Source organism: Sinocyclocheilus anshuiensis, unplaced genomic scaffold (genome assembly GCF_001515605.1).
Source record: "Sinocyclocheilus anshuiensis isolate Anshui unplaced genomic scaffold, SAMN03320099.WGS_v1.1 scaffold421, whole genome shotgun sequence".
Lineage (NCBI taxonomy): Eukaryota > Metazoa > Chordata > Actinopteri > Cypriniformes > Cyprinidae > Sinocyclocheilus > Sinocyclocheilus anshuiensis.
This window is the reverse complement of record NW_015540859.1, coordinates 169,676-182,173: the sequence shown is the minus strand read 5'-3', so window position 1 is coordinate 182,173 and position 12,498 is coordinate 169,676. Positions and strand designations below refer to the sequence as shown.

Genomic DNA, 12,498 nt, shown 5'->3' with positions numbered 1-12,498 from the left:
TAAAAAAAAAAAAAAATCAAGTATACAGACCTTTATCTCAGTACTTAGTTGAAGCACCTTTGGCAGTCATAACAGATCAAGTTTTTGGGGGGTATGATGTGACAAGATGCATTTAAGCTTTAATTCATACAGCGAATAATGGGCAGTGTTCAAATACATTCATCGTCACTCACTCTCTCTCCTCATATAGCGAACTACAGCATGTAAAATGCATCATATGCATCATGAATGATTGAATAAGCCAGCGGTTTGTGTGAATGTGCAAATTGCATCCGTATTTTTCTAATTTTTCTAATGCGCCTTGCAAGTGCATCACAACAGTGCAAAATCATGATGGACATGAGCAGAGGCAAAATCTCTAGTTGTCCTCTATTTCCACTGACAGCTAATCTCTGTTGTTGTATAATAAAGCAATACAAGCAATACAGAAAAATGTATAAAGTTAAAAGTTTTACACAGATTAAAGTGCAAAAGAACCAATAGGTATAATAGGTATCACTTTACAATAAGACCTCATTAGTTAACCATTAGTTAATGCATTAACATTCACAATGAGCAATAGCTGGATTCTGGCACGATCCACTACTGTGAGGAGCATGGAGCGAGGAACGAGGAGACGAGGAGTAAAATTCACACAAACGGACTTTAATTATCATCAAGGGAACCAGGAGCACACACGTAGCGAGGAGAGATGAACATTCAATACCGGACGAGAAACAAGGGGCAGAACATACTTTATATACAACATAATCAGGGGAAGACGAGACACACCTGGAATCAAATTGGAAACAATCAACATGGGAAAACGGAGACATGGAGCACGTGGGGGAGGACAACACGAGACACAGGACTGACAATAACATTAATGATGTCTGGATTTTAAATGACAATATGACTGACGACTAGGGATATGCCGGTATCAAATTTTCATGTTGCGATTAATTGCTAATAAGTAGTGCAGCTGCTTTGTTTACAGGCTTTCCGGGGTAACGGCGCATTTAAATGAATTATTATTATTATTATTATTTCTGCAGTTTAGCGCCATCTGCTGTCAGAGAGTGAAAGTGCGCTTTCATCCAGAGCGTCTCTCACATGTTCCACCATGTGCTTCTCGTCCGCACTTATTTACATCAGAGTGTGCACGCGTCTTTCACACAGCATACAGCGGGGTTGTGCATTTTGACCAGTTGATGGGAAAAGTATTCTTAAAATGCATTCAAAATTCTAAATAATTTGTAATATATAATTATTCACGGTATTTAGAAGTGCCCACGATAACAATACCGTGCATATTCATTACCGTGATATATCGCATTACCGAATACCGGCACAAATCTACTGACGACAGTTTATCTGTTGTACTAAATGTTTAAATAAAGCTTTGAAAAGGTTTCATAAAATGGTTAAGCTCACATTTCAGCCTTTAAATAAAGAAAAGGGTTAAGTCAAAATGATAACTGATTAATAAATGATAATATGCATTTTATCTGCTCCATAAATAACCCTAAATACCTTATCTGAATTGTTTAAATGTGTAGAATCCACATAAGCTTGCTTTTCCATCAACCGGTCAAAATTTGCAGCAGGGCAAACAAATTCGGTCTGTTTTTGACCAGACAAAAACTGCACACAAGCTGAACGTAAATGTAATTGTATACGGTTTTAATGATAATTAAAATATGAAACGATAATACTAACCGTGGGGAATTTTATCATGATTTATCGTCAATCTAAGCTAAAAATAAACTTTACAATAACCTAAAAATTGGCATCCAACACTACAGGGAACTGACAGCTAGAGACACAAATTGCACAAGCCGCTTCACAAAATTTGCATGGCCAAGACCACTGTGTTTCCTTAAGCAAATTCTTTGTCTCTGAATAATTCAAAGCTAAAGTCTTTATATTTCAGAATAAAATGAGGCATTACAGATCATGTTGCCAGCTCAACCGCAATAACAAACCAGACAGAATAAACCTAACAATTTAAAGGGGGCATAACACACACAGTTTCACCCAATCTCATGTTAATCTTGAGTACCTAGAGTAGTACTGCATCCTTCATATCTCCAAAAAGTCTTTAGTTTTATCATATTTATAAAAGAAAGATACAGCTTTACGATTCTCTCCGGAAAAAGCCGAGCTCCTGGAGGCGCGCCGTGGGCGGAGCTAAAGAGTGACTAGCACTTGGGCGCCGAATGCCAACAAAACAGACATTTGATGCCGTTTCACTTACCCTCTGCAGTTCTGAATCATGACCGGGATCTTTTATAGCTGGGACCGCTCCATCTTTCAGTATCAAACGATGTGCAAATCCAGCGTCGAACTGGGCCTTGTTTATAAAACGTTCGTCAACAAACACACTTGTGAAACTCAGTTGCTGCCACGGAAAAACAAACGGTAGCCACTGTTTACATAACGCTGGGTTCTTTAGGAAGCTGAACAAAGTTATCTTTCCCTTACAACCAAAAACACACTTCTTTGGACTTATTAAAAAGAATGATACGGTATTGATTCCATTTCTAGGGAAAGCTGTGTGCTGGAAAATGACATTAAACACATAAAACAAACAAATGAAAGAAAAATGCCACTGACCATGTGAACTCCTTTGTATTGTTAAAGGTCAGCTTACTTGCTTCAGCTGAAGCACAAAATGGTCTTTGAAACATTCTCAAATAATGCTGGATAACCTAGATAATGTAAATGCAAAATAGAAGCAATTTCCGTAGTGATCTCATGTTTTTGGGCCTCACTGTAAATTATTTTAAAATCCATTTCTCATTATGCATGCACGGGCGCGTTCTTCCGGGAGAAATGCCCATATAAGGAGTTCCACCTCCACCCTCGTCATTAAGAGCCACGATCGAAAAAAACTCTCCGAAACTTGTATGAACCCGGAAGTAAGATTTTTGGCACATAAGTACTCTTGTCATACTTCCAAATAGTTTTTTGAAACTTTGTCCATGCTTAGCATGAGAATCCAACTCTTTAACAGTGTAAACCACTCTGAATGCATTAATTTATTTTTGATGCTCATAACTATAGTATTCAAAACAGTTTAAAGCATTCAAACACAAGACGCGGAAAAACTCAACAGAGTTCACGCGCTGAGTTCGGTGCGCACACGGAGAGCTGCGCAAACACCAAACCGAGCTCTTCTTCGCTTCCTCCCGTGCCCTTAAAAACACCGATTTTGTTTGTTTGACCAGTTTAGTCTCTTCTTGCTCTTGAAACAACAAATACATACAAAATTGTCACAATACCTGTCTTTGCGAGTATCCTCGAAAAAATGGTTGGTGATGTCTTAAGTGAAAGTAAACAGTTGAGAAAGAAATGGAATGTGTATCATTATATTGGATGTAGGGCTGCAACTAACGATTATTTTGATAATCGATTAGTTGGTCGATTATTTTTTTATTTTTATTTATTTATTTAATTTTTTTTTTCCGATTAATCGGATTAAAAGCCAACAATTTTATTTCTCTATAGCCCGATTCGGACGGTAACTGTTTCTCATATGGACGTCTGTAAAAATAAATGTTCTTATCACCTCAGTGATAAAACTCATGGATTCCGAATAGGGCTTAGTGTCATTTCTTTATCCTGTTAAAGGCGGTTTTGAAGCGTCTGATATTTATATTCAGACAATTACACGCTGTTATCCCCTTACAGTTCCTACTCTCATAAAATATGCGCAATGCATGTTGACCTTTAAACCTTTATTTAACTTTCAACAACAGATATTTCAGCACAATGAATGTTTTTGCGCTGATTATTAATTGTCTCCGTTTTCCGTCTGTCTGACGCGCGTGCACGCGCCCGCCGCGCTGCCTGGTGCTCATTCAGTAAAGATTCAAATTTAACAGACTGTCAGGACGGACCTTTATGCAAAAATGGAAATGCTCGCGTGAATTTGTGACATTTATACATAAGGATATGACCGTTAACTGAATTTTTTTTTGCGCCCAGCTTGGATCACGTAACTCTCCTGCAGCATCTCATTCTGTTTCCTCCACTATTTTAGATGCATTTTGTCCATAGAAATAAGTAATTCAGTGCTTTAATTTGACGCGACCAGCTGAAGTTGGACAAGTATGTAAACTCTGTTGGACGTGCACTGTGGGCAGACCCGATTAATCGATAATGATAATCGTTGTCGATGATTTTCATAATCGACAATAATCAATTTTATCGATTAGTTATTGCAGCCCTAATTGGATGTATTATCTCTTAAAGTGACCGTGCCTAATTTACTAGCTGCTGTCAGTGTCCTTAAAGTTAATCCAAGAAATTAAATAGGAGAAAATCACTCACTGCTCTTTACGATATCGCGGCTCTCTGCATGCATACTGTACGCACAGAACAGCACGCAGGTGCTGAATTAAGCTTTTCATGTCTTTTTGTGCTTGTATGTTTAAACTGGCGAGGTGTATTTGTTCGTTCAGGCACGGAAGGAAGCGAAGAAGAGCTCGGTTTGGTGTTTGCACGGCTCTCCGTGTGTGCTCCGAACTCGGCGTGTGAACTCTCAGTTGAGTTTTTCCGCGTCTTGTGTTTGAATGCTTTAAACGGTTTTGAATGTTTAAATTGGCAAGGCTTAAAACACGTGCAATTGATAAGCTTTCATGACAACGCGCAGGCCGTCTTTTTATGATGGCCTCGGTCAGTCGGTTGAAATTGCCAGGGCCCCCCCTCTCTCCGCGCCGCTTCGCTAAAGATATGAGCCTCGCCTATTTTTGAAGGTAAGAGTGTGCGCTCGAATATGCGCTAGTACCGCTCTCGCAATACTTTGATGTCATAGACCATTCAGACTGCGCAGCGCTGCTTCAAGTTGAACACACCTATTGGGTTTGTGGTGTTGTTGTTGTGCGCGCTAGGGAACGTATATCCGCCATACGTCATCGCATCGCTATATCATTGATATCGCGATATGACACTTTTTTATCATGTCAAAATTTATACCGGTATTATCGTGGACGGTATGATATGGCACACCCATTAACACCGCAAAAACAGTGCTAACCCTGCTCCAAACCATGGTTTCATAACCCCCACCTCTAAAGACTAAATGTGTGAAACGTTTCTTTACCCAGGGTTAAATACAAAGACTAGAACGATGATAACCAGGGGTTAAGCACAGTGTGAAAATCCCTATTATTAGTCAAAATCTAAGAATTCACAAGCAAGGTTTAAAAGAAAAACAAATTAACCACTGTTAGAAAGCAACCAGCTTATTTACCACACAGCTTGGTTATGAGACACGCTTAACTGCAGAGCTCTTGATTTGATTTCAAGCCCTTAACAGGGATATTGCTTTCTACACCCCCAAGGCCAAAGATTCCTTCTACTTTTCATTTAACCATTTCATTGTTTTTCTTCTCAAAAAAAAAAAAAAATCTGATTTATCTCATTTTACAAAACACAGACCCTGATGGCATGTTTTGCACAGAGTGCTTAACTCTGCAGAATGAGTTATGAGTTGTTTCCTAATGGGCTGAATGCTTCAGGCCGGCTGTTTCCTGCAGGCATGACCACGGGCCCAGCAGCATCTGTTAAGTTACACGTAGGAGCAGAAAGCGAGAAAAATAAAACCTACAGCAAGACCTGATAGGCATATAAACAATTCAGAGTGGGGCATTCAGGGAGAAAATAACAGCTTTTCAAAGCGAGCAGATTCTCTGAGTGACCAAACACAGAACAAAGTAGAACTCTCAGGCTTGAAATCACAGAGGAGGAATAGACTGGTCTGTGAAACACAGATAAAAAATTTTTTAGCAAGGCAATTCTAAAGCATTTACTCAACACACCAAACCATCTCATGTAAAAAAAATAAATTAAAAAAAAAACATATGTCCTGAGGCATTGATTTAACTTGAGAGCGCACACACACTGTGGACTGAAGTGACTAAATGCAAGCAAGAAAATATGGAGGCACATAGGAAGTGTGGCAGTATGATGTATATACAGAGAAGAAAAAAAAACTACGGAAAAAAATACTATGGAAGTGAATGGCTACCATCAACTGTTTGGTTTCCAACATTCTTCAAAATATGTCCTTTTGTGCTCAACAGAGGAAAGAAACATATGGGTTTGTAACAACCTGAGGGTGAGTAAATGATGATTGGTGAACTACCCCTTTAAGTAGATGTATGTGTCACCTTTTATGTCTAATTTTTACATTTGATTAATAAATATTAATGTTATTAATTGCATATTGAAATATGAAAATTAAAAAAAACAAAAACGTGGTTTTATTCAGTAGCGGAACACCGCTGTGTGTTACTCAGAGACTGTAAAAAACAAACAACATTCTGCCTGTAATGTAACTCACAATATTAACTTCTTGTTTACTGTATTTTTGCATAAAATAGATTTTTTTGCATTCTAATAGGCTACATCATGCTGTAAAGTGTGCACTAAACATGCCAGTAGTCTATTGTACTAGGCTACATCAAGCATGGACTCTCTCAAGGTGTGTTTTTATTTGTTTTTTGCCGAAGTTCCTGTTTGTTGCTGCCGTGTGTTTTGAGTTTGAGCTCCGTTTTGTGTTTACTATTGTCATTTTGCATTATTGACACACTATTTTCCTAATTAATGCTGTTCAGTTGCTTTGACACAATCTGTATTGTTAAAAGCGCTATATAAATAAAGGTGACTTGACTTGACTTGACTTGAAGTGAGTGACATGCTCGAAAATGTAAGCATGCACAACATTAAAACAACTATGATATTTTGTAGATGATAAATATCGCACACCCCAGCATTAGGTCTGTTTATCATAGAAACTTGAGGGTGGGCTCAAGGGTATGTGTCCAAATGCACATGATGCAAACGCACTTGACTACAAAAATTACTGAATATGCCAATCTCTAGTTGCAACTCTGTGCATTAATGCTTATGTGCAGGCATACTGCGGACAATATGGCCATAATACCCACCCCTAAATGAAAACATTATTTACAAATGCTGCAATATTTCTCAGCTCACAAGCTGCTCAGAAAAAAAGAAGAAAAAAAACTATGAATACAATACACTAGCAGAAAATGACAACATTAAAGCACAAATGTGCACTGGCTCTATGGGGGAAGTCTTCCTGCAACAGACTATTAAGTAAATTGAGAAACCGACAGAGGCAGCAGCTTTTGACCACACTGTGACAGGGGTTAATAACAAATCCATGCCTGTCAGCCGGAGCTAAACAGATATGAACGCAGAGGGCAATAAAGATATGGTGAACTCTGGGGTTTTACAGCACTCTAGTACAGCGAGCAGCAGCCACTCTGAATGCTGATGGATTCTTGGAACGGCATCAACTTTCAGACACAAATAATCAATTCTTCATCCTCAGTGGGACAGACAGCTTTCATCACAATGCCAACCAGAAGCCATTCTCCAAACTCCCGCATGAGCTGCTAAAAGCATCTGAAAACATGCAAAGCTGTGACCGACAAGTGTGGCCTTCATAAAGCTTCACCTGTCTGACAGCAGGAGGTGAAGAAAAGAGCCCATCAGCCCAATAATAAAAGCATTAACTACTCAGTATAGCAGGTCTATTTGTTTGCTCTTTATGAGGTAAATACAGCATGATAAAAGAAGGGAATCTCCCTGCTGAAGAAAACGCTTTGTTTCAAGGTCCCGCTGACCTTGTAGTAAAGTCAAACAACAGTAGAGTCGGTCACATGTTGCCTTGCATGTGTTTTTAACTGGCAGGGTTTGTAATCATCAGACCTACGGCACTTTAACTTCCCCTCCCAACGCTCAGAGGCTCTTTACTAGGGATGCACCGAAATGAAAATTCTTGGCCGAAACCGAAAACCGAAAAAGAGGAAACCAAGGCCGAAAACCGAAAACCGAAACACCGAAAGAAATTATGCCAATTATTAGTACCATTGCATTTATGGCTATGACTGTGTACTAACTTTACTAAAATCAAGGCATTGCAATTGCATAAATTAATATTAAAGTTTCAAAGAATAAATCAATTACAAATTATGCAAATATTTATTTAGCACATTGCAACAATGCACAGTATAAAATAAAATTCAAACTAAAATGTTTAACTTGACCCCACTCATGTGTACATTAAATAATAATGTACAGGCCTACTGGCCTGCAGAAAGGTTTTAAAATTAAATGTTCTCTCATAAAAACAAAGTGCATTTAGGTCAAGTACATTTTAAATTTTTCTCTGTAGGACTACTACAAGAAAGTGCATTCAGAACAAGTGCAACTGCTTAAAGATACAACAATATTTTCTCTGTAGGCCTTCAACATAATAGTGTATCAAAACAAAGACTGCCATAGCCCATATGTTAACTGTAGAACTTTAACAACAACAAATGCACCAAGAATTGCAGATGTGCAAAGTGGATAATAAATATTTAAACACTAGACAAGCCCATTCTACTTCTTGAGGTAAAGTGGCAGGTTTTTCTTGATGAAAAGTAGCTTCTCTGCTTTATCACAGTGAAGTCTGTTCCTCTTCTCATCGAGAACATGAGCTGCTGCACTGAACAGTCTCTCGCTGTCAGTGCTTGTGCACGGAGCAGACAAGTACTTGCGTGCCATCTTTGCCAGGTCAGGAAAGCGGCCGTGATTACTTCTCCAGTAGGCAAGAGGGTTATCACTTCTGGGGATGGGGACTTCAGACAGATAACCATCTAGCTGTTGAGCGGTTGAGCTTGTCATCTGCCTGACATTTGAGAAAGATTTGAGAGAGTGTATTTAAATAGGGCCAGTGCATAAATAAAAATTTTTATCAAATTAAAAAAATATCCAGCAGAAATATGGCTACAATCTGATAGTCACATATATAGCAGCCTAAGAACAGAACAGCCTACCTATTATTATTATTTGAGGCACTTTCTTACAGGATTTCACTGAACATATCAGACAACGAGGGTGCATGCCCCTCATCTGGTGCAGAGAGACGAGTCTTTTTTTCTGCGCTCTTATCTCCTTCTCATGCGCTGTGCGCTGCTCCGTCTCCGTCTCCGTCTCCACGCGGGTTCTCTGCATCCATCGCGGCCTGGATCATTTCTCGTGCGCGCTGCTTTATTTCCGCATCCAAGTAATGGTCTTTATAACGCGGATCAAGTACAGTCGCGATGAAGTGCAGAGGATCCGAATAGATCTCAGTGAAACGTGTGCTGACAGACTCTAAGAGTGTACTTTTCATTGTTTTCACTCCGTGGTCCGTCTCAACCTCTTTGCTTAGGAGACGCTTTAGTGCTGCGATTAAAGGAATAACGTCCGCTACAGATGCATCAGAGGAGCTGATCTCTTTAGTTAGCTGCTCAAAGGGGGCAAGAAGAGAGAGAATGTTCTCTATTAAGACCCACTGGTGTGAAGTGAATGTCGCGGGGAGCTCGTGGTCTGCGCTATATGCAGCCAAGACTCGCTTTTGCGCAAAGAGGCTTTGCAACATGTAAAAAGTGCTGTTCCACCGCGTACTCACGTCTTGCTGGAACCGTTTTATTGGTGTTCCAAACTGATCTTGCATAGACTGCAAGCGGGAATAGGCCAGCTGAGAATGTTTAAAGTGGCCAACAATTCTTCTGCCTATAGCCAGTACGTCTTTTACGCTGCGTTGAGACAACACTCCCTCATTCACAGCCAGATGTAGTGTGTGGGCCATGCACCGTATTCCCTTCAGCTGGCTGTCTTCTATCGCTTTTGTCATATTTCTTGCATTGTCACTGACAATGACATGCACTTTAGATTGGTCGATATGCCAGGTGTCGAACATATTGGCGAATGCATCAGAAATGGCTGCTGCTGTATGTGACCCTCGAAACTCTTGTGAATGGAGCAGAATCTTTTGCAGCTGGAAATCAGCGTCGATCCATTGTGCGGTTAGACTGAGCATACTGGTAATGCTGACGTCTGAGCTCCATATGTCTGTCGTGAAACTTATTGCTGAAATATCTGCAGCTATATGCTCATGGACGTTAGTTGCAATAACATTAAACAGCTCAGGTAAACACACCTCTGAGAAATGTCGTCTGCTCGGCATGACATAACGGGGCTCAATGTGCTCGATCAGCCTACGAAATCCCACATCTTCTACGACAGAGAATGGCTGATCATCTAAGGCAATGAATTCCATAATCTTTTGTGTAATGCCCTTTGCCTTGACACCATCACTGGGAAACTTCCTTGCCTTTTCAAAAACGTCCGCCACAGACGGAGTGGGCGTGCTCGGAGGCGTTTTCCTTTTCTGTGCCGCGTTCCTCTCATATTCAGCGTAGCGATCGGAATGTTTGGATTTCAGGTGATAAATTAAACCCGACGTGGAGAAAGTCTTTGCAGATGCACCCTCTCTTGAAATTTCGGCATTACATGGTTTGCAAATCGCTGTCCGTGGGTCTTTCTCAGATATACTGAAATACGTCCACACCGCAGACATGTTGCTTCAGACAAGCACGTGCAGGTCGCGGTTTCTGTTTGCGTCATCACAACATTTCGGCCGTATTGTTTCGGTGATAAAAGTCTTTCGGCCGAAAACCGAAAATGCACTTTTGGGCCATTTTCGGCCGAAATTTTTCGGTGGCCGAATATTCGGTGCATCCCTACTCTTTACTGATTTCACTCTCCTAGATCTCAATGAAACGATGAGCCCAGTTTACAGCTATTAACATTCCTCGCAGGTAATCTGATCACAAGTATTCAGCCATTGCCACGGAACATGCTTTGTGAAAGGGATAGTTCACTCAGAAATGGAAATTCTCTCATTTTGTCATTTAAAGACTTTAGTTCATCTTCAGAACACAAAGAAAGATATTTTCAATATTCCCTCATCATTTTTGTCATTGAAAGTCCACACAACCAAAACGTTCATGAAAGTACAAAAGTCGGGAAGTCGTGGCCTAATGGTTAGAGAGTCGGACTCGTAACCCAAAGGTTGCGGGTTCGAGTGTCGTACCGGCAGGGATTGTAGGTGGGGTGAGTGAATGTACAGCACTCTCTCCCACCTTCAATACCACGACTGAGGTGCCCTTGAGCAAGGCACCGAACCCCCAACTGCTCCCCAGGCGCCACAGCAAAAATGGCTGCCCACTGCTCCGGGTGTGTGTTCACTGCTGTGTGTGTGCACTTTGGATGGGATAAATGCAGAGCACTAATTCCAAGTATGGGTCACCATACTTGGCCACATGTCACATGTCACGTCAAAAAGACATTCTGAAGGTAATCCATATGAAACTAATGATGCAATACAACATAATCGCTTTGTATGATGAACAGATTTAATCTAGGCTTTTGTTCATGTTCTGAAGCAAATTTGCAGTGTTGCTCAATAAGATGACCAAGAGCAGCCAAAAGCAATTTGAGGAATAAATTGAAGCAATTGACTGAACCCATCAGTAAAGTGTGCCGTACAAATAAACAAGATTGCAATGCCTGTTTTGTTTATTGTTTCAAATTTTAAACGGTAAGTTTAAATCATTCAATCAATTTTGACACGAATAAGCTGAAAGTCGCAAATTTATGTTGTTGTTAAGTATGATGAAGTATTATGAAATGCTCATAAAATGTGTTGCAGATGTGGCAGTTACAAATGTTTAATATGAAATCATATTAGATATTAAATGTGAGAACCACAGGCAGTGGGTTTTAACAGTGTGTCTGCTAGATAGCTCACTTAGTAGTAATAAGCTATTAGTAATAAGCATTTTATTGATGACAATGGTATCTCTTTAGTTACAGCAGATGATAATGATTAAAATGAGCCCAAAACAACATAAAGATTCAAAGATGTTGAAATAAACCAGAATAATAACAATAAAAAACAACACGGAGCATTGGGACATGATAACTGAAGACAGTCCTGGTCACACACACTGGGCCTCATTCATGAAACACGAGCAGAATAAATTTTTGTGTAAATCGTTCGTAAAGCTGTTCTGACGTAAATTTTTGGATTCATGAAAGTGTTCGTATTTTCAAAATGTTAGTTGGTACCAAAGAAATTTACACCTGCTCCTTGCCACGTGTAAATTGTGCGTAAAACTTTCTATGTTCTTTTTGGCAAACTGATGACACTGAATTTTGATGCACTGCCATCATAATATTGTACGCAGCGCTTGTCACTGTCACTTTTTACCCAGCCGTCCAATCAGTGGACAAGAGGCGGGACAAATACTACACCGACCAATCATCCTACTTGTACAACAACTTAACAACAATAGAGAAGTTAACATTGCTGGTTACTGCATTTTTATATTTAGTAATATTCTTCAAAATGTACTGCCGTGGATATTCCACATCATAGCAACCAAATCAACAGATGGAAAAAGGCTGCGCCACCAAAGCATTCTCAAGCGTTCTCGTTTTCAGAAGAGCGCCTGACATTTTTCAGCAGGCTAAAAACACTTTGGTGGACACACGTTATTGAATATTTATTGTTAGGCATATGGCCTATTAGTCTTTTTTGCATTTATGCAATATACTGGAGCCAAACCTGAGAAAGTAGACCAGAATATTCCACTGCGTTCCTGGACA

At 39.9% G+C, this 12,498-nt stretch overlaps 2 protein-coding genes across 2 annotated transcripts in view; both read right to left on the bottom strand.

Annotated features, from left to right (window-relative positions):
* The window catches only part of LOC107687934 (ral GTPase-activating protein subunit alpha-2-like), a 202,091-nt gene that overhangs the window by 178,643 nt on the left and 10,950 nt on the right, over positions 1–12,498 (bottom strand). The window lies entirely within an intron of this gene.
* On the bottom strand, positions 7,766–10,554 carry LOC107687935 (zinc finger BED domain-containing protein 4). Its single transcript, XM_016485424.1, has 2 exons — positions 8,838–10,554; positions 7,766–8,689 (listed from the first exon to the last, which is right to left on the bottom strand). The coding sequence occupies exon 1, from the start codon at positions 10,403–10,405 to the stop codon at positions 8,960–8,962; it is 1,446 nt and encodes a 481-aa protein (XP_016340910.1). The 5' UTR covers positions 10,406–10,554; the 3' UTR covers positions 7,766–8,689; positions 8,838–8,959.